At 34.4% G+C, this 23,026-nt stretch overlaps 1 protein-coding gene across 2 annotated transcripts in view; it reads left to right on the forward strand.

Annotated features, from left to right (window-relative positions):
* Positions 1-23,026, forward strand: part of gek (serine/threonine-protein kinase gek) — a 252,003-nt gene that overhangs the window by 35,173 nt on the left and 193,804 nt on the right. For both annotated transcript variants that reach the window (XM_089093462.1, XM_089093463.1), the window contains exons 2-3: positions 5,357-5,604; positions 7,999-8,270. In XM_089093462.1, coding sequence (XP_088949588.1) covers positions 5,415-5,604; positions 7,999-8,270 — 462 coding nt within the window. In that variant the 5' untranslated portion in view covers positions 5,357-5,414. The remainder of the gene's footprint in view (positions 1-5,356; positions 5,605-7,998; positions 8,271-23,026) is intronic.

Below are 23,026 nucleotides of genomic sequence, written 5' to 3' on the forward strand. Positions count from 1 at the left end.
ATAAGTTATTTTTTCGATCCAAAAATGAACTTAAGATTCAAATTTGAATCAGAGAATTGTAATTTCCATAATTTTCTTACAAAAAACTAGTTTACGGTCAAAAACCCTTATTAACTCAGATTTTACAGAAATGGTTTTATTTTTCGATCTTAAAAAGGACTTAAGTTTCACATTTGAACCAGAGAATTGTATTTTCCATAATTTTCTTACAAAAAACTAGAGTTTTCGGTCAAAAACCCTAATTACCTCAGATTTTACGGAAATAGTTTTAATTTTCGATCTATAAATGGACTTAAGTTTCACATTTGAAGCAGAGAATTGTATTTTCCATAATTTTCTTACAAAAAAACTAGAGTTTACGGTCAAAAATCCTTATTAGCTCAGATTTTACAGAAATGTTTTTTTTTGATCCAAAAATGGACTTAAGTTTCACATTTGAATCAGAGAATTGTATTTTCCATAATTTTCTTACAAAAAATAGAGTTTACGGTCAAAAACCCTTATTAGCTCAGATTTTACCGAAATAGCTTTATTTTTCGATCCAAAAATGGACTTGAAGTTTCACATTTGAACCAGAGAATAGACCTAAGTTTCACATTTGAACGAGAAAATTGTATTTTCCATAATTTTCTTACAGGAAACTAGAGTTTACGGTCAAAAACCCTTATTAGCTCAGATTTTAAAGAAATAATTTATTTTTTCGATCCAAAACTGGACTTGAGATTCACATTTGAATCAGAGAATTGTATTTTCCATAATATACTTACAAAAAACTAGAGTTTATGGTCAAAAACCCTTATTAGGTCAGATTTTACAGAAATAGTTTTATTTTTCGATCCTAAAAAGGACTTAAGTTTCACATTTGAACCAGAGAATTGTATTTTCCATAATTTTCTTACAAAAAACTAGAGTTTACGGTCAAAAACCCTCATTACCTCAGATTTTACGGAAATAGTTTTAATTTTCGATTCATAAATGGACTTAAGTTTTACATTTGAATCAGCTAATTATATTTTCCATAATTTTTTAAAAAAAAACTAGAGTTCAAGGTCAAAAAACCTTCTTAGCTAAGATTTTACGGAAATTGTTTTATTTTTATATACATAATTCTACTTAATTTTCAAATTTGAAGCACATAAGTGTATTCGACATAATGTTCTTAGAAAAAACTAGTGTTTACGGTCAAAAACCTTATTAGCTAATATTTTACGGAAAAAGTTCTATTTTTTGATCCAAAAATAGACTTAAGTTTTACATTTGAACCAGAGAATTGTATTTTCTATAGTTTTCTTACAAAAAAACTAGAGTTTACGGTCAAAAACTCTTATTAACTCAGATTTTACAGAAATAGTTTATTTTTCGATCCAAAAAATGGAATTAAGTTTCACATTTGAAAGCTACGATCGTAATGAATGATACTTGTTATCAGAAAAAATGTCAATTGCCAAAAAAAAAGAAAAAAAATGGGGGGAAGGGGCCCAAAAAGTTGGAGGGAGGGGGCGTCCTTCGAGTTTAGGAATAGGAGACTTATGGATGGTTGATGTCTCAGCTGGTTTGGGTCATTGTTACTTTTGATCTTTGATGATTCGTACTCATATGCACCTTACTAATCGATTTGCAATGATTTCTATGGTTTGTTCTGAATTTCTTTATTAAAATTGTTTTTTTGCAATCTAAATCTCTTTTAGTATCAAATTTTTAGTATACTATAACATTCGACCCTATTTTAAACTGACAACACTGTTCAAACGCCACTTGTGTATTATACAGAACACATCAAAGAAGTAAAGCTAGGTCAAGTCATAAGACCATTTTATCATCGTTAACCATTTTCATAGATTGATATAAGGTATGAATTAACATGCTCTTCAGGGTTACCTTAACTGCTAATCACTTTAACCCTTTTTTTTCTCCATCTTCCAAGCTCTGATGTCTCTGATTGGCTCCTAAAAACGGATGTTAGCTAAAAAAAAACAGTCTGGTTGAAAAACTTGGAGTTGAAACAAACTTGTGTGGGGGATCCCCGCTCATACTGTTATCTTTTTTGCAATGTTTAGGAACCGGAGGGGAATCCCCGCTCGCTTGGAAAGGTACCAATGAAAGACAAGCAAAACTCTCTCCCATCCCTCCAAAAATATTTTATTCAGAGATTTCTTGTTAAAAAATTATCCATTCACTAATTAGAATCCATCACACTCCTATTATTCAAACATTAATTAATATCGTTCATAGTGTCCAATTTGCGAATTCCTTATACCTTTTTGCAAATTTCAATCAAACATTTCCGACTGTAAAAGTGTGTTTCATCACGTTGCTTGGAAAGGTATCCATAAGTACATGCTCTGAAAAGGTGCCAAGGAACGTAATCTCCCCAAACACGTTCTTGTATAATTTCATGTGCAATTGATATCAATAGCAATAACCAGTCTGGTAATCTGCCTTGGAAAGGTGGCAAGGAACGTAAAGGCCCCAAAGTATAAGTTAGCACTCTACTTATATATATATATATATATATATATATATATATATATATATATATATATATATATATATATATATATATATATATATATATATATATATATATATATATATATATATATATATATATTTATATATATTTATATATATTTATATATATATATATATTTCTTTGATCTTGGATTATTTGTGTGATTTTGTTGTTGATAGTTTTTAGAACATTCAGAATGCGCATCGTTTTCAGCAAAGCGAAAATGACAAGCCTTTTAAAGAGTCTGAGAGGGGAAGAGGAGAGATAGCCCTACTCTTATTTATGATAGCTCATATTTGTAAGCCCGGATTAGCCTTGTTATATTGTATTCTTATTATGACAAATAAAGAACACAGTGCTGGATTTACAAACCGATTTCAGTAAAGTGCTAATGACGCTCGGGTTTTTACAGGGTTTAGGACGTGGGGAAATTTTTGGCCAAAGGGGTAGCTAGTGCAAATTCTAAAATATGCAACTGGTTTAACATGTTCTAAGACCTTTAATCGGAGACTTACTGCTCTTCATTTTGAAAATCAAAGAAAATTGCCTTTTGGCACGGATAATATACTCTTTTTTTCAAAGATTACATTACTGAATTAAAGGTCGTAGATGATCATACTGGGGTCAATTTGCATGGAATTTGTTATTTCTAGCTCTTTTTTTTTTAATAAAAAAAAAAGATCGTGCCATAACAAAGTGCCGTTTCCTGCCACAAAACATCCATTGTAGCAAATTGGGTCACTATTCTGGTCGGCGAAAATTCTTTGATAGCGAGTTGACCGAAAAATATTTTAAAGCTCTAAGCAAAATTCAGCCCTCACCTTAAGCCCCCGAGCCCTCAAGCTTTGTTATGTTATTCCTTATAGGCTAATTTGTCATCCTAAGCGCGATCCAGGCAGTACTACTTAGCCCGTTTTTCTGTTTTCTAAAGTAGTTTCCTCCAACTCCCTTCCCTTCCAAAGGACACTGAAGATTGATGAACTCGAACAAACTTCGTGTTTCTTTCAGAAATAAACATTCTGTTTGTTTCGCCATTCGATTATCTATTTAAATACAGTATTTATTTTGTCGAAAATACCGATGGATAAGTCTAAAAAAAAGAATTGCTTTCTAATAAAATGAATAAAAATAGTACTTATTCAAAGATAAATGCCATTGTAAGCTCCAAGGGTAAATAAATCCCTTTCTGGACAAACTTAAATATTTTAAAGAAATATATAAATATTTCAAGGAAACATATCAATATTTTAAAGACAGCATTTGTGGAAAGTGAAAGAGACTGTCAGATATTTTCAGGAACTGATATTTGAGCTAATTCCAGGGATTTTTGCTCACCTGTTTCTGCTGCTTCCTTTCTTAAAAATATAGACGAGAGTTTGTCTGATAAACCGTTGTTTAAACAAAGGAAAAATTTTATTATGTTATGAGACCGAGACCCAAATATTTTTTCCTCTTGTTGTTTTGATAAACTGCCCTTTTTCTCCAATGTCACCAATTCCACCCCCCCTCCTGTACATGTATCTGATAAATGACTTAGCTCATTGCCCTTAAGAGTAAAGTCAGATGTTATTGGAAGAACTGGAGTACGTAGGCTAATCTTAATCGAAGTCTGTGTAAAGAATTCAGGAACGTAAACATGAATATAAACGGAACTTTTTGCGCAAGTTTTGCTGATATATACACTAAGTGAGTGAAACTTTCATCTTGTATAAAAAATATAATGTTGCTCAAGTTCGACACTTCATAAACAACTGAATATCGTAAAAAAAAAAAAAAAAAAAAAAAAAAAAAAAAAAAACTCAACTTCGTCAAAATACCTTCTCGGGACTTATCTATTTGGCAATGTTGCACTTATAATACAGGAAAGTTTAAGAGAGGTAAGAAGTAAAACCTATTGATTTCAGTTTTAACAGAAACTCTTGTTGGCTTTCTTAGTTTCGTTGGCTAAATAAGACAACTTTTTTAAATGGTTTATTGTGTATGTTTAAGAAAACTAAAAATGAACAAAAAAAAAACAACAAAGCTTTTCTGGTTAAACTAAGAGTGGAGTTGACGCTTAAGAGGAGCAAAAATTATTACTTTTCAGTTTATGCTACCAATATCTAAAAAAAAATGCTCAAATAAGCTGACTCATCACATTTCTCTATTTTGTTTTAATTCTGAAAAATAGCGGTTTACTGAAAACTGAGCTTGCCTCATTTTTATTTTTGTTTAGAAATTTTTTCTTAGAGAATTGTATCCTAAAAGTTACCAATATCAGGATTGATATAATAAGATTTTTGAGATCCTTACAAGTTCGTCTTATTTTCTGCAGGCTACTCTTTTTTAGGGTAAATTTTGTGTTTTCAGTAAAGCACCAGTTTTTAAGATTTATAAAAATAGAGGGAATCAGTTTATTTGAACTAGTTTTGCTTATATATTGCAGAAACTGCGTTTTTAGTTTCAACTTCGCTCTTACTTCCATCCAGGGCCGTATCCGGGATTTTTTTTTTTGCGGGGGGGGGGGGATTTACTAAAAAACTCAAAAATGCATAAAAAAATTTGCTTATATTGATTTTTGTTACGTTTTTACGAGTCGCATAAACATTTTGGGGGGAGGGGTTCAAACCTCCTATCTCCCCCCCCCCAGGTTGTGAGGTTGAAGAGGGAAGAGCCACATCAACGTGGCAATTGTGGGCATTTTGCATGAATAAACGGCAACTGTGGTCCGAAAGGGCTAAAAGGGATTAATCAAACATTTATGAGACATTTGAATTAACATACCTGTACGCAAGAGGGACTCCCACTGTGTTTGGAAGTTTCAAGTTATTAAGTTGTGGTTACTTACTGATCTTTTTTTTTAAGGTAAAAATGTAACTTAGTCCTTATTTATACTGACAGTGGTCAAGCCTATAGAGCCAACATGAAATCGTTAAGCGAGAGAGTTACAGAATTAGAGAATGCAACTCTATATCAAATAGAGGGACCAGTAAATCCAGCCAACTGTGCAGCAAGTATTGAAGGTCTCTTAGATTCTCTAATTGTATTGTACGATGAATGCTCACAGTCTTCCCTAAGAAGAGAAAGGACTGTCTCCAATTTCATTGAAACAGGTAATAAGTGTAGTTTTGTTTCTGTTCGTAACTCCATTAGATAGCTAATTAGCTAGCACATTAAACTATGACACTATCTTGCATATAATTTTTTCCTTTGTAAAGTATGTACCAACAAATGCCTAGACTGGTCTTGCTAATTGTGTAGTACCACATTCAAAATCACGCGTTTTTTGGCTGTAGCACAACTACATATGAAATAATACTTCTTTTTATTGTATCTTTTTTAGTATTTTGTGTCTTTTAAGATGGCTGTAACTTACTATGTGGTCAAATTGTGTATCATTATTGCAATGATCCTAATAAAATGTTAGTGTGTAGAGTCATAAAATAATGCTAGTTCGATCTCATTATTTGGAGCTAAAGTAATTAGGCGACATTCTGATTATTAAAGAGAAGCACACTTAAGAAAACAACTCATAGCATAATCTTACAATGAAAATAGAAATAGCCACTATTATACGGTGCCCCTGAGAGCATAGGGCAGTGTCGGTTCTAGGCTTGGGCAGGGGGGCAGTGTTGATTCTAAGCCTGGGCAGGCGCATCAGCTGCTCTCTCAGTTTTTCTGACTTCTGAAATTAAATTCCTTCATTTTATATTTTTACACTCCTATGGTATACCACCCCCCCCCAGATTATGAGGCCTAAAACTGCAACTGACATGGGGATTTCTGGGTATTGGCAGGGGATGGGTACCTAACACACGCGTGCATCGATATATTCCCTATATCTTAAGCTTGAGTGCTTCATTAGCCCTAGAGCCTAGAAGATGACATCAGCAGAGGGCAAGGCGATAGAACATGGGGATGAATATGCTCAAGGACGGTTACTGTATCTTTCCTGTTGCCGGAAGTAGTGCAGATAAAGGGACGCCTGTCGTGTGTGGATTCCTCGCGATTGACAGCCGATATTGGGCTATGTTTGAGTTTATGTCACCTTTCATGAGAGCCTAGTATTGTAAAGTTGAGCTACCCCCCAAAGATGGGAGCCTTAAATAATGGTTGGCCACTTAATATAGTGTGCTGACGCCCTGCTAAAGTTGGAATTATAAAGTAGAACTATGGAATTAGGAGAATCTGACAAAATCATCAATTATATCCGCCCTTTATGTAAATATAGAGCAATTTATATTGGAGAAATAATCGAAACTATATTAGAAAAATGATAAGAAGAGGTAAGTTAAAGGACGCGGCGCTCAACTTTACAGTCAATGTTGACTGTGCTGATCTCTGTTTTTTGGCCTTTCAGTCCAGAAGTGCTATGGGGGTGGGTGCCATCCATCCTATGCTTTTACACGCCCCTTCTGTTTATCTTCCCTGGATTTCCCCCGTTACCCATTTGGAGCTGGGTACATACTTGCTAGGCTTACAGAACAAATCCACTGACCCCCGTCCCGAACCAAATAATTGGTGACATAAGGACTCAAATTCTCCGTCCTGAAGGACATCGGATTTTAAAAACGATAATTAGGCTATGTAAAGCTATATAAAAAAGTAAAAGATCTTGTTTTGCTAAAAACAGAAATGTGCCCTTTTATCTTCATAAATTAATTTTTAATTGAATGAATGTAATCATAATATTAATTTAAGTCTTATGTTTAAAGTGTTCCCTTTTATCTTCGTAAATTAATTTTTAATTGAATGAATGTAATCATAATATTAATTTGATTCTTATGTTTAAAGTATTCCCTTAACAAAAAAAAAATAAAAGAAAAAAAAGTTTTCCGAAGTTCGGGCACTGCTTAATTCTTAAAGAAAAAAACTTAAAGAAAAGAATATATTCAGTAAAAAGAAAATTTCATTCCTTTTTGGGGGGTCTGAGGGGCTGCAAGACCACACTTATTTGTAGTAATTCTGGTTTAACTGATTTGCATTTTATTATTCATTTTAATTTCTTTTTGCTTTCAGTTTGATTTATTCATTCAAGGTAATTTCTGCTCGATTTCGGTTGGACATCTTTTATACGTTAATACTTGCTCATTTTAAGTTTTAAATTCGCACTGTACTTTTCATGGGAAAACTTTGTTTTTCAGGTTACAGAATTAATATTTGGAAGGACACCGATAAAATTTAGCTCTCCCATTGACGTTTTCGCCCTTCCGACCCAGTAAATAGTGCAGTTTCTGACCTTCTTGGGCACGTGCCCCTAAAATCACCATCTGGATCAGCCCCTGGTAACTCTCACTGATAAGTTTTTATTAATGATAGAAGATAATGTTAATTGTAGCAGAAATTGTTCGTAATAGTTGCGGTAGGAGATCAAAGAGTCAACTATGATTATGGACTTCCAAATATTACCAATTTCCCTTTCATCTTCCCCTATGCGGAGATTTTTTTTAAAAGACGATTTATTTTATTGAAGTATTCCCTTTACAACTAAACCATTCTTTTTTCAGTTAAGCCATTAGTTGAGAAGTTCAAATCTCTCCGATTATCTCGTGATGATTTTGAGATAATTAAAGTGATTGGTCGCGGGGCTTTTGGCGAAGTTTGTGTTGTTCGACTTCGGGGAACAGATAAGGTATATGCAATGAAAATATTAAATAAATGGGTGATGTTAAAAAGAGCTGAAGCTGCCTGTTTTCAAGAAGAACGTGATGTTTTAGTCAATGGAGACCGGAGGTGGATAACAAACCTTCATTACGCCTTCCACGATGAACATAATTTGGTAGGTTTCAATTTTATTCTGGGAATTTTTATTTCGTTTAGGTATCACCTGTGTTCGTGTGCAAATCTTCATTTTGCTTAAATTGAGTTTTTGAGCAAGATAGTCTCTGAAAACCTGGGTAACTTGGGTCCGTCCAACTTAATGCTTAAGCCGAAAATTTGGGCATAATTCCCACCCCTATCGTAAAAAAGGTATAGACGTTGTTGGCAGTTTTTGCAGGGGCAAGAAGCTTCAAACACTTTGTTCCTATGGGGTCAAAGATTATTTTTTTTATTTGCCTGATAAATGTCAAATTTTTTCTAAGAGCTTTGAAACTTGACTTTTTGTGTATTGTCGGTTATAACCAATATTTATAACTATTTGAAGATACGCACAGTGTAGTGTTTTTGTTGCTCTTTTTACGGAACACACTTTGTACCTTTGCTGTATCACGTAGCATGGAATCAAAATTTGAAGATAGCCATTTTAATTGCAATGTTTGAAAAGTCAAAGAAGAAGGTCCACTTACAAACATGAAGCATGCAACCCCAGGACCAAGAGTGAGGCCAAATTGTGCAAGTAGGCCATGTCAAAATAGAGGCTTCATAGATAAATTCTATTTGAACGGAGAGCTTCGTACATTGTTAAAATCAGGACCATGGAAGGATTTTCAATCTTTGTAATCAGAGGCTCCAAAATGAAACTCTTGGGCCTGGGCCCACAGCCAACATCATAAATATAGATATGGTGCACATCTTTGGACACATCAAGCAATTCATGGTGACGAACTGTAAGCACAGAGGGGCCCATACCAATAGTAACTGAAACTCCAAAAGCTAGTACCAGTATATGCATCAAAAGGAACTGCTCTTTTATGGGGATCCTAAATACTTAAAATTTGTGTAAATGAGCGTTTGTTATATGGCACATATTAACAATGTTGTTAACGGCTATATTGTATGATATTTTTGCATCAACTAGTGAAGGGGAGAAGTGGATGTTCTTATGAGGGGAGAGGTGCCTTAAAGCAGATTCCTCAACTTTTTGCGAGAGGTCCTTCAAATAAGTCTTCAAATGATCATTGGTCCTTCAAATGATCACATTCATATACTTACTTGAAAAAAGTTGGAAGGTGTGGAGGGATATCCAAAAGAAGAAATATTTATCAAATGCATCGCCTTTTTATTCAAGATGGCTCTGAATATCAGAGACAGAGCTTTAGCGCTGCCCAAGTAAAGAATCATTTCCCTTCGTTGTATTATTATTGCTTCCATGTCATAGAAACTTCGTAGGGAACTCATTCGATTGGAATTTGAAAGTTCTGTGCCATTTTTAAAGGTTGAGAGCGCTTAGAGGGTAACCAACCCCCTTCCATAACATTTGTGGTCATAAAATTTAACAAAGTTGTCGTAGAAACTTCGGAGGGAACTCATTCTATTAGAATTTGAAAGTTATGTGCCCTTTTTAAAAGTTGAAAGTGATTAGAGGATAACCAACCCCCTCCCGTAACATTTGTAACCATATAATTTAACAAAGTGATAATAAAAACTCGGGAACTCATTCGGTTGGAAAATAAAAGTTTAGATTCAGATATTTATTATTTCACCAAATAAAAATACAACACAACTACATTATATATAAAACTGAAGAGCCGCCAAAAAGAGAATACTCCTTTGTTTCTTCATATCACAACCTGCCAACCTCCCCCATCCCCACCTCCCTGCCCCCCCTCCCAAAAACGCACAAATTTCAACCGCCTTTTTCAATAATTTTTTTTTTTTTTTTACTTTTAAACAAAATTAAGTTACTGGCCGCTCCAATACGTTCCGGGAGACCGTTCCACACTGAAAATGCATCGTGTATTCTAAATAAGAATACACTTGAACATAAATTACTTTTTCAAAAGTTTTAGAAAATAAAGGTAGAATTAAGATGGGTCTATAATTTGATAACTGATTCTTATCATCTCCTTTGTGCCGCACAATCACTTTGGCTTGTTTCAATGCTTGTGGAAAGTCAACTTTTGTCATGGATAGGTTCACTTGACATAGGAGAACTGGCAGGAGTTGAGCACTAACTACTTTAAACGCTTTAAAGTTGAGTCTATCCATTCCAGCCGAGTTTGACTTTATGGTCTTCACAGCTTTACTATTGTCATTCATATTATAGCCTACTGTATAAAACTAAATGACAAGACATTCACAACGGTTATTGGGAATTCCTGATCCGCAAACTGCTCACTGCTTCATTAGATACATCACTACCGATTTTAGAAAAAATACCTGCAGCATTCATTAGTAATATCGTTTTCATTGCTAAAAGTCTGACTGTCGACTTCCATATTTTCTGGAAAGTCAGAGAATTTGTCAGTACCGAGCACGTACCTTTCATATCATCTTTATGTTGTTCGAATTTATCAGAATGATATTGTTTTATTGCCGTTCTGCGAACAGAATTTACTTCATTCCGAAGCTTCCAAAAAGTATCCCAGCTATCATTCAGGCTCAGAGTTCAGGTACGATTTAAAAAAGTCATCTCTTATTTGAAACATGTCCCTAATTTTTTCAGTAATCCATGCCTTACAGGGGACTCTCTTTCTTTTCCTTGTCTCTAGGACAGGACAGTACCTATGATAAATTGGACTAAGATTATCCATAAATTGGACTTGGAATATCTATTCTTAAACTTCTTTAAAATTTCAGACTTCATTTCACATAAAAGATACTTTTCTTTAGCTGTTTAAGGTTTCAAAATAGATATGGTCGTACAAACTGAAAGGAGATGATCCCAGCCAGAAGTAACGGATACGTCTGAATGTCATTGTGGAGTTAGGTCAGATGGGATAAATATATTATCTAGCAATGTCACTGAATGCTCTGCAATTCTTGTTGGAATAAATACAGTATCTAATTAGGGCCTAAATTAGGCCCTAATGAAAATCTAAATTAGGGCCAGTCAATTCAAGCAGATAAAAATTAAAGTCTATGATGAATACATACTCACAATTCTTTCGAAGTAATTTATCAAAATCACCAAAAAAATCATCGGGATGAGCACTATGCGGTCGATAAACCAAAGATATAACATTTTTTCTTTTATCATTTTGACCTCCAAGTGACAGAATCTCATTCAAGTGACAGAACAAAAACTTTTCAGAAACTTTAAGATTGATCATAGGCAGCGCGCTAGCGCTGCCTAAGTAAAGAACGATTTGGGCACAATGTGTTTTTTTTTTCCACCCGGGCACTTCGTATCGAAGGAGTTGTCGTAGAAAAATTGAAAAGAGCTCATTCGATTGGAAATTGGAGTGGCTAGTGCCCTTTTTAATAGTCAAAAGTTATTGGAGGGCAACTAGCCCCCCATGCCCATCATTCCCCCAAACAAATCCAATCAAAGTTTTGAGATAGCCATTTTGTTCAGCGTATGTAATTTCCTGCTAGAAAACATTTTTTTGAGGGGGACACTCCCCCAAAAGTCTTAAGGCCATGATTATAAGCTATGCCCTGGGAGAGAGTATGACAAATGTTCTTCAGATGTACTATTTATTATTCTTTTCCTTTAGAGCATCGTACTTCATATTAAAGGGGTCGTCGAAGAAACTTCAAAAAGGGCTCATTGAATTTGGAATTGAGAGTTCGAGCGTATTTTTTATTTTTCAAAAGTGATTTGAGGGCATCTAGCCCCCCATGCCCATCATTCCTCCAAACACATCCAATCAAAATTTTGAGATAGCCATTTTGCTCATTGTATTTGATTTCCTGATAGAAAATATGTTTTTGAGGAGGACAATCTCCCACAACAACCCTCAGGGCAAGGGTTTTCAGTTATGCCCTGGGGACATATAAGGTTTTTATAGAAGGCGTTGTCATAGAAACTTCAAAACAGGCTCATTCGATTGTAAATTCAAAGGGCTAGTGCCCTTTCTGATCGTCAAGAGTTAGTGGTGGAAAGCTAGACCTCCCTCCCATGCCCATCATTCCCCCAAACACATCCCATAAAAATCTGGATAAAGCCAATTTGTTGCGGGTAGCTATTTTCCACATAGAAAGAATCTTTCTGAGGAGGAAACTTCCACAAAACCCTCAGGGCAAAGGTTTTAAGTTGTGCACTGAGGGCATGTAAGTTTTTTATAGAAGGTGCTGTCGTAGAAACTTCAAAAATAGCTCATTCAATTAGAAATTCAAAGGGCTAGTGCTCTTTTTAATAGTTGAAAGTGATTGGAGGGCAACTACCCCCCCCTCCCCGCCAATCTTTCTCCCAAACACATCCAATCAAAATTTTGAGATAGCCTTTTTGTTCAGCGTAGTTGTTTCCCACATAGAAAATATGTTTTTGAGGACACTCCCCCACAACCCTCGGGGCAGGGGTTTTAAGTTATGCCCTGAGGACATATAAGAACGATGTTGGCCCAATGTACTATTTATTATTTGTTTCCTTTAGAGCAGGGCACTTCATATGGAAGGGGTCGTCGTAGAAACTTTAAGAGGGGCTCATTCGATTGGTAATTGAGAGTTCTAGTGCCCTTTTTAATAGTCAAAAGTGATTGGAGGGCAACTATCCCCCCCACGCCCACCATTTCCCCAAACACATCCAATCAAAATTGTGAAATAACCATTTTGTTCAGCATAGTTGATTTCAAGATAGAAAATCTGTTTTTGAGGAGGACACTCCTCCACAGCCCTCACGGCAAGAGTTTTAAGTTATGCCCTTGGGGCATATGAGGTTTTTATAGAAGGTGTTGTCGTAGAAACTTCAAAACAGGCTCATTCGATTGGAAATTCGAAGGGCTAGTGCCCTTTTTAATAGTCGAAAGTGATGGGAGGGCAACTAGCCGCCCCCGTCACGCCTATCATTCCCCCAAACAAATCCAATCAAAATTTTGAGATAGCCATTTTGTTCAGCGTAGTTGATTTCCAGATAGAAAATATGTTTTGAGGAGGACACTCTTAGGGCAAGGCTTTTAAGTTATGCCCTGTGGGCATATAAGGTTTTTATAGAAGGCGTTGTCGTAGAAATTTCAAAAAAGGCCCTTTCGATTGGAAATTCAAAGGACTAGTGCTCTTTTTAATAGTCAAAAGTGATTGGAGGGCAACTAGCCCCTCTCACGCCCATCATTTTCCCAAACACATCCAATCAACATTTTGAGATAGCCATTTTGTTCAGCGTAGATGATTTCCAGATAGAAAATATGTTTTTGAGGACGACACTCCCCACAGCCCTCAGGGCAAGGGTTTTAAGTTATGCCCTGGGGGCATATAAGGTTTTTAAAGAAGGCGTTGAGGTAGAAGCTTCAAAAAAAGCTCATTCGATTGGAAATTCAAAGGGCTAGTGTCCTTTTTAATAGTCAAAAGTGATTGGAGGGCAACTAGCCCCCCTCCACGCCCATCATTCCCCCGAACACATCCAATAAAAATTTTAAGATAGCCATTTTGTTCAGCGTAGTTGATTTCAAGAGAAAAAATATATTTTTGAGGAGGACACTCCCCCACAGCCCTTAGGGCAAGGATTAAAAGTTATGCCCTGGGGGCATATAGGGTTTTAATTGAAATCTTTGTCGTAGAAACTTGAAAAAGGGCTCATTCGATTTGAAATTCAAATGGATAGTACCCTTTTAATAGTCAAAAGTGATCTGAGGGCAACTAACCCTCCTCTCACGCCCACCTTTTCCCCAAACACATCCAATCAAAATTTTAGATAACCATTTTATTCAGCTTAGTTGAAAGTTTTGAAAATTAGGTCTTTGAGGATGACAACCTTTCCCCCAACAGCCCTCAGGTTAAGGGTTGTAAGTTATGCCCTGGGGCATATAAAGTTTTTATTGAAGGCGTTGTCGTAGAAACTTCAAAAGGGCTCATTCAATTGGAAATTGAATGGGCTAGTGCCTTTTTTAATAGTTGAAAGTGATTGGATAGCGACTAACGCCCCTCTCACGCCCAACATTTTCCAAACACATCCAATCAACATTTTGAGATATCCATTTTGTTCAACGTAGTTGAACGTTCTAAAAATTAGGTCTTTTAGGACGATAACCCCCTCAGAGCCCTCAGTGCAAGGGTTGTAAGTTATGCCCTGGGGGCATATAAGGTGTTTATAGAAAGTTGTTGTATAAATCATAGGCAGCGCGATCCCGCTGCCTAAGTAAAGAACGGAGACACTCGAGAAAGAGACAAGAAACGGGGACTAAGTAAAGAGGAAGACACTCCCCCACAGCCCTCAGGGCGAGAGTTTTAAGTTATGCCCTGGGGGCGTATACGAACGATGTTGGCACAATGTATTATTTATTAATTTTTTCCTTTAAAGCAGGGCACTTCGTATTGAAGAAGTTGTCGTAGGAACTTCGAAAAGCGCTCATTCAATTGGAAATTGGAGTGGCTTGTGCCCTTTTTAATAGTCGAAGGTGATTGGAAGGCGAATAACACCCCTCTCACGCCCACCATTTCCCCAAACACATCCAATCAAAATTTTGAGATAGCCATGTTGTTTAACGTAGTTGAAAGTTCTTGAAATTCGGTCTTAGAGGATGACAACCACCCTAACAGACCTTAGGGTAAGGGTTGAAATTTATGCCCTGGGGGCATATAAGGTGTTTATAGAAAGCTTTGTAGTTTCCAAAAGGGCTCATTCGATTGGAAATTGAAAGGCCTATTGCCCTTTTTAATAGTCGAAAATGATTGGAAGGCTTGACAGTTTTATAGTAAAGATCGACGTGATTATAGTGGTTATAGTGGTTATTATTTTGTTGTTGTTGTTGTTTAGACATGGGCACTTTGTATCGAAGGAGTTGTCGTGGGAATTTCGAAAAGGGCTCATTCGATTGAAAATAGAAAGGGCTGATGCCCTTTTTAATAGTCGAAAGTGATTTGAGGGCAACTAATCCCCCTTCAATTCCCACCCTCCCACGCCAACCTTCCCATTTCTGCTCTTAAAATTTAATCAAATCAATATAGCGTAAGTGTATTCAAGCTATCAAAATAAGTAAACAGATTTTTTTGCGAATTGTATCAAGTATTCCATTTCAGGTCAACTAGAGGAGGTATGAAACTAAATTAAACACTACTAATTTTGTCGAGATTTTTAAAAGGGTGTATGTAGTTAAAAATTGCTGAAAATTTGTCTCCAGCATTCAAATAGTAGGCCAAACTATAAAGTCTTAAAAAACGAAAAGATTTCAAGTATTATTTTCTTTTTCCCTGAAAAGACTATGTCAATACAAAATGACCAGAAATTAATCTAAAAAAAATTTTCCACAAAATAAATTTTTCAAGGAAAAGTAGAACTCCATTAAACAAAAAATGAGCAAAAATAAAATAAAATAATCTACCAAGCGTGAAACTACCACAAATCAGCATCGATAAATAAATGAAACCCAAAACGAAGAGAAATTACAATAATTAACCGAGTCAAACTCAAAACGAGCAAAAATTAACACAAGTTGGGTGTAAAACCCCTATGCCTTCCCAAGGCCAGAACAAAATTTGCACTTTACTGAAAAAATACAAATGAATGCGCCTTGTCAGTTTAATAAACTTATACTGATATTTAGTAATCAAAATGTTAATATTATTTCATTTATTAAAGATATAAAAGTAAAAATATTTATATTCCCTGGGCGATCCCTGGGCACCCAGGGATCGCTTTTAATAGGGGATTTTAGATGTAAAGAAAAAAATCCAACAGAGAGACTTTGCTTGAAGTATATTTTTGTATTGAAACGCCCATACAAATGGTTTAACCCTCTTAGATAAACAGTTTTTTTCTCGAAAAGTGATCCTGTGTGGACCACGTTTTCTTGTATATAAACTAAAAGTAACTTTCCTAGAAATAAGTTTCTCTCATGGAAGTAAAGACAATTTTATACTTAAGATCAAGAGATACAAATACATGTTAAAATTCAAACTCAAAACGACCAGAAATTAAATAAAAAACCATAGGAAAAAACATACAACAAGTAACAATATACGAGTGAATATGAATAAATGAATAAATAGATAAATGAATAAATAGATCTTAAAGCGAGTAATGCTTAGATTGAATAATAAAATAAAGCTTAAAACGAAAAAAAATATTTTGCTATTGAAGTATAAAGGAAACTTAAAACGAAGAGAAATTAAATAAACAATCAATGCAAACACACATACAATAGATATTAATGTAGATGAATAAATAAATCAGTAGATGAATAATTGACCTCCTTCTCTCACTGTAAAAGTCTAAAACCTACTGCGTCATTGGGGCTTTACTGAAAACCAATTTTTTATTACAAATATTTTCTTTTGTACGTAATACTGAAAATAAACATTAAAATTATAGTAAAATTTTGAATTAATGAGTTTTCAGCAATTAATATCATTAATATTCAGTTTAATTTATTAGTTCTTTCTAAAGTTGTTCAAGACGAATATAGTTTCACTACAAACAAGACTTTGAATACTGCCCCCTTCCTTAACTGTAAATTAAAACCAAAAGCCTACTGCGTCATTGGCGCTTCACTGAAAACGAATTATATTACAAATATTTTCTTTTCCAGTTCTTTCAGCATTGAAAATAAAAATAAAATTAGAGCGAAATAAATTATTGAACTGATGGGTCTTCAACAACTAATATCATTATATATCAAATATTCAATTTGATGTTTTTTATACTCTCCAAGATTGTTCAAGACGCATATACTTTTCAGTAAAACGCCAATGACGCAGTAGGTTTTAGACTTTTACAGTGAGAGAAGGAGGCGATACCCAAACTCTTGTTTGTAGTGATTTTTGTTCCTTTCAAGCTTGATTTGCATATTCAATTTAAGTTTAACTCATTTTAAGATTTATTTATTCATTTAAATTAATATCTATTGCATGTTTGTTTGCATTGATTGTTTATTTAATTTTTGTTCGTTTTAAGTTTCCTTTATGCTTCAATAGCAAAATATTTTTTTTCGTGTTAAGCTTGATTTTCATATTCAATCTAAGCACTATCTTTGAACTATTTTTAACAAAATAGCTATCTCAAAGTTTTTATCGGATGCATTTGGAAAAAACGGGGGGGGGGGGGTTACCCTCCAATATCTTTTGACGCTTAAAAGTGAACCAGAACTTTCAATTTCCAATCAAATGAGCCCTCTGAAGTTTATACGAGCATTCCTTCCTAAGAACCATATATGCTCCCAGGGTATAACTTATAACCCTTGCCCTGAAGACCTTGGGGGGGGGGGGGAAGTGTCCTTCTCAAAGATATAATTTCCAGAACTTTCAACTACGTTGAACTAAATGGCTATCTCAAACTTTTGATTGGATGTGTTTGGGGATATGGTGAGCGTGGAAGGGGTGTTAGTTGCCTTCCAATCACTTTCGACTATTAAAAAATGCACTAGCCATTTAAATTTCCAATCAAATGAGCCCTTTTTGAAGTTTCTACGACAACGCTTTCTCCAAAAACCTTATATGCCCCCAGAGCATAACTTACAACCCTTGCTCTGAGGGCTTTGGGGGGCTATCATCCTTAAAGACCTAATTTCCAGAATTTTTAACCACGTTGTACAAAATGGCTATCTCAAAATTTTGATTGGATGTGTTTTGGGAAAAGGTGAGCGTGAGAGGGAGTTAGTTGCCCTCCATTTACTTTCAACTATTAAAAAGGGCACTAGCCCTTTGAATTTCCAATCGTATGAGCCCCTTTTGAAGTTTCTATAAAAAGCTTATATGCCCCCAGGGCATAACTTACAACCCTTGCGCTGAAGGCTCTTGGGGAGTGACCTCCTCAAAAAAATAATTTCTATGTTCAAGTCATTGGCGGTTTACTGAAAACTATATGCGTCTTGAAGAATCTTGGAAAATATAAACACCATCAAATGGAATATTTAATATATAATGATATTAGTTGTTGAAAGACCCATCAGTTCAAAAATTTATTTCTCTCCAATTTTATTTTTATTTTCAATGGTGTAAGAACTGGAAAAGAAAATATTTGTAATATAATTCGTTTTCAGTGAAGCGCCAATGACGCAATAGGGTTTGGGTTTTTATTTACAGTTAAGGAAGGGGGCAGTATCCAAACTCTTGTTTGTAGTGAAACTATATTCGTTTTGAACAACTTTAGAAAGAACTAATAAATTAAACTGAATTTAATTAAACTGAATTAATATCAGCAATGATATTAATTGCTGAAAGCTCATCAGTTCAAAATTTTACTATAATTTTAATGATAATTTCCAATATTAAGTTCAAAAGAAAATATTTGTAATACAATTGGTTTTCAGTAAAGTGCCGATGTCGCAGTAGGTTTTGGACTTTTACAGTGAGAGAAGGAGGCAATACCAAAATCTTGTTTGTAGTGATTTTGTTCGTTTCAAGCTGGAGTTGCATATTCAATTTAAGTTTAACTGGTTTTAAGATTTATTTATTCCTTTATATTAATATCTATTGTATGTTTGTTTGTATTGATTGTTTATTTAATTTCAGTTCGTTTTAAGTTTCATTTATGCTTCAATAGCAAAATATTTTTTTTTCGTTTTAAGCTTGACTGTCATGTTCAATCTAAGCATTATAAGTAAAGGCCATTTTAAACTTTAGCTCAACAGATACAAATTCCTTTCAAAATTCAAACTCAAAACGACGAGAAATTACTATTAAAGAATAAATGAAACCCAAAACGAACAGAAATTAAATAAAAAATCATAGCAAAAACATACAACAAGTAATAATATACCAGAATAAATAGATCTTAAAGCGAGTAAGGCTTAGATTGAATATGAAAATCAAGCTTAAAACGGAAAAAAAATATTTTCCTATTGAAGTATAAATGAAACTAAAAACGAACAGAAATTAAATAAACAATAAATGCAAACAAATCTACGATAGATATTAATGTAAATTAACAAATATATTTTGAAAAAAATAAAGCTTAAATTGAATATGCAAATCAAGCTGGAAACGAACAAAAATCACTGCAAACAAGAGTTTGGGTATGACCTCCCTCTCTCACTGTAAAAGTCTAAAACCTACTGCGTCATTGGCGCTTTGCTGAAAACCAATTTTATGACAAATATTTTCTTTTGTACTTAATGTTGAAAATAAACATTAAAATTAAGTAACATTTTGAACTGATGAGCTTTCAGCAATTGATATCATTATGCATCAAATATTTATTTTAATTTATTAGCTCTTTTAAAGTTGTTCAAGACGAATATGGTTTCACTACAAACAAGTGTTTGGATACTGCCTCCTCTCCAAATATTTTCTTTTCCAGTTCGTACACCATTGAAAATAAAAATACAATTACAGTGACATAAATTCTTGAACTGATGTATCTTTCAACAATTAATATCATTATACATCAAATATTCAGTTTGATGTTGTTTATACTTTCCAATACTGTTAAAGACCCATATAGTTTTCAGTAAAGCGCCAATGACGCAGTAGGTTTTAGACTTATACAGTGAGAGAAGAAGGTCATACCCAAACTCTTGTTTGTAGTGATTTTTGTTCGTTTCAAGCTTGATTTTCATATTCAATTAAAGTTTCACTCGTTTTAAGATTTAATTTAATAATTTACATTAATATATATTGTTTGTTTGTTTGTATTAATTGTTTATTTAATTTCTGTTCGTTTTTAGTTTAATTTATACTTCAATAGGAAAATATTTTTTTTCGTTTTAAGCTTGATTTTCATATTCAATCTAAGCATTACTTGCTTTAATATCTATTTATTCATTTATATTATTACTTGTTGTATGTTTTTGCTATGATTGTTTATTTAATTTCTGTTCGATTTGCGTTTCATTTATTCTTTAATAGTAATTTCTGGTCGTTTTGAGTTTGAATTTTAAATGGCATTTGTATCTGCTGATCTTAAGTTTGAAATGGCCTATACTTTTATATTAAAAAATTATTGGTCTTAAAGTTTTTTTTTAAATTAATTTTTTTTCGTTTTGTTTTAAAAAATCTTAAATTTTTTAAAAATTTCATTATTTAAGAATCAAACTATAAAAAAAAATAAAATGTTATTCAAAGTATTAAAACTGTTATCAAGGTAGCAATATCAAAGTGAAATAATGGGTTTGTGTCAACCTCAGAGTTTTTATCATCTAATGTTTGAACTATTTTTATCAAAATTGCTATCTCAAAATTTTTATCGGATGGGTTCGGGGAAAAAGTGCGTGTGGGGAGTAATTAAGCTTCGGTCTGTTTTGACTCTTTAGAGTGAACTAGAACTTTCTATTTTCAATCAAATCAGCCCTCTCTGAAGTTCATACGAGTATCCCTTCTATAAGAACCATATATATCCCCAGAGTATAACTTACAACGCCTGTCTCGGGGCCCTGGGGGTTTGTGTCGACCCTGGAGCTTTAATATCTGATGGTTGAACTATTTAACAAAATGGTCACCTAAAATTTTTATCGGATGGGTAAGATGGGTTTATCCATCCGTCTGAAATGATATAAAACATGGCGTGATCGTTTTTCATGGACTACAGTAATAATGATTTCTGTACAAGTTGTCGTGTGTCAATGATTTACATTTTAGTTTACTTACTAATTTGAACCAACTTATTTTTTTTCAAATGGTTAATTAGCTATGAAACGAATTATATTACACATATTATGTTTGTACAACATGTGTCGACCCCGGAGTTTTTGCTATCTGACCCTTGATTTTTTTTTAACACAATGGCTGCGTCAAAATTTTGATCTGATGTATTTGGAGGGAAAAGGGCGTAAGGGAGGGGCTAGTTGCCCTTCGATCACTTTTGACTCTTAAAAACTGAACTAGAACTTCCAATTTCCAATCAAACGAGCCCTCTTTGAAGTTTGTACAAGAATTCCTTCCAAAACAGCCATATATGCCCCCGGGTATAACTTATGATTGATTAGTATATATAATTATTATAACTAATGATTAATTAGTTATAAAACGAATTATATTACAAACGTTATGTTTGTACAATATGTGTCGACTCCGGAGTTTTCGCTACCTTACCTTTGAACTTTTTTTTTTAACAAAATGGCTACCTCAAAATTTTTATCTGATGTATTTTGTGGAAAAAAGGCGTGGGGGGGTTAGTTGCCCTTTGATCACTTTTGACTCTTAAAAGCTGGACTAGAACTTCAAATTTCCAGTCTAATGAGCCCTCTCCGAAGTTTATACGAGAATCCCTTCCTACCCCCGGGCCCTGGGTTGTTTTGTCGACACCAGAGTTTTGTTATTTAACCTTTCAACTATTTTTAACAAAATGGTATTTTTAACCCTTGCATATAAAGCACCTGTGGGGGGAAAATAATAAAAAAATATTGAAGCTATATAAGATTTATTCATTCATTTATGTTTGCACCGGGTATCTTTATGTTTGTAAGATAGTTAATTTTAATTTCTGTTCTTTCGGGGTTTCGTTTATTCTTTAAGAGTAATTTCTGGTCTTTTTTAGTTTTAACTATAATAGGAAATAATTTCTGTTGGTCCTTAGTTCAGTATGGCTCTTTACTTTCTTAGAAAACTTATTTTTATGCAAGGTTTTTTTTAATTAATAATAATAAAAAATTTAAGCCTTATGGCCTTTGCTATAGACAACTTAATTACATACCTCTGATAAATCAAACGTGATTTTTTCATGCAACAATGAATGGATTGAAAAAATAGCTTCAAAAGACAGTAGTTAGGCTGTTTGAGGTGGGTTTGAGGAAAAAAGGGCATGGAGGGGGGGGGGGCTAGTTGCCCTCCAATCCCTTTTGACTCTTAAAAAGTGAACTAGAACTTTTAATTTTCAATCAAATGATCCCTCTTTGAAGTTAATACGAGTATCCCTTCCATAAGACCGATATATGCCTCCAGGGCATAACGTACAACGCCTGCCCCCGGGCCCTGATGGATTTTGTCAACACCGGAATTTTTCTTATATGATCATTGAACTATTTTTAACAGAGTGGCCATCTTAAAGTTTTTATTGGATGCATTTGGGAAAAAAGGGTTGGGGAGGGGAGGGAGCTGGTTACCCTCCAATATACTTTGACGCTTAAAAAGTGAACTAGAACTTTCAATTTCCAATTAAATGAGCCCTCTCTGAAGTTTATATGAGCATTCCTTCCATAAGAACCATATATGCCCCCAGGGCATAAATTATAACCCTTGCCCCTGAAGACTGTGGGGGGAGTGTCCTGATCAAACATATAATTTCCAGAACTTTAAACTACGTTGAACAAAATGGCTATATCAAAATTTTGATTGGATGTGTTTGGGGAAATGGTGGGCGTGGAAGGGGTGTCAGTTGCCTTAGAATCACTTTCGACTATTAAAAAGGGAGCTGGCCATTTAAAATTCCAATCGAATGAGCCCTTTCTGAAGTTTTTACGACAACTTTGTCTTCACAAAACCTTATATGCCCCCAGGGCATAACTTACAATCCTTGCCCTGAGTGCTGTGGGTGAGTTGTCATCCTCAAAGACCTAATTTCCAGAACTTAAAACTACGTTTAATAAAATGAATATCTCAAACTTTTGATTGGATGTGTTTGGGGAAAAGGTGGGCGTGAGAGGGGGGTTAGTTGCCCTCAAATCACTTTTGACTATTAAAAAGGGCACTAGTCCTTTGAATTTCCAATCGAATGAACCTTTTTTGAAGTTTCTACGACAACGCCTTCTATAAAAAATCTTATATGCCCCCAGGGTATAATTTAAAACCCTTGCCTTGAGGGTTGTGAGGGAGTGTCCTCCTCGAAGACATATTTTCTATCTGGAAACCAACTTCGCTGAATAAAATGGCTATCTTGAAATTTTGATAGGATGTGTTTGGGGGAAG

The sequence above is a fragment of the Artemia sp. Qi Xiang Cuo genome, chromosome 8 (genome assembly GCF_049724085.1).
Source record: "Artemia sp. Qi Xiang Cuo chromosome 8, ASM4972408v1, whole genome shotgun sequence".
In the NCBI taxonomy this organism is placed as follows: domain Eukaryota; kingdom Metazoa; phylum Arthropoda; class Branchiopoda; order Anostraca; family Artemiidae; genus Artemia; species Artemia sp. Qi Xiang Cuo.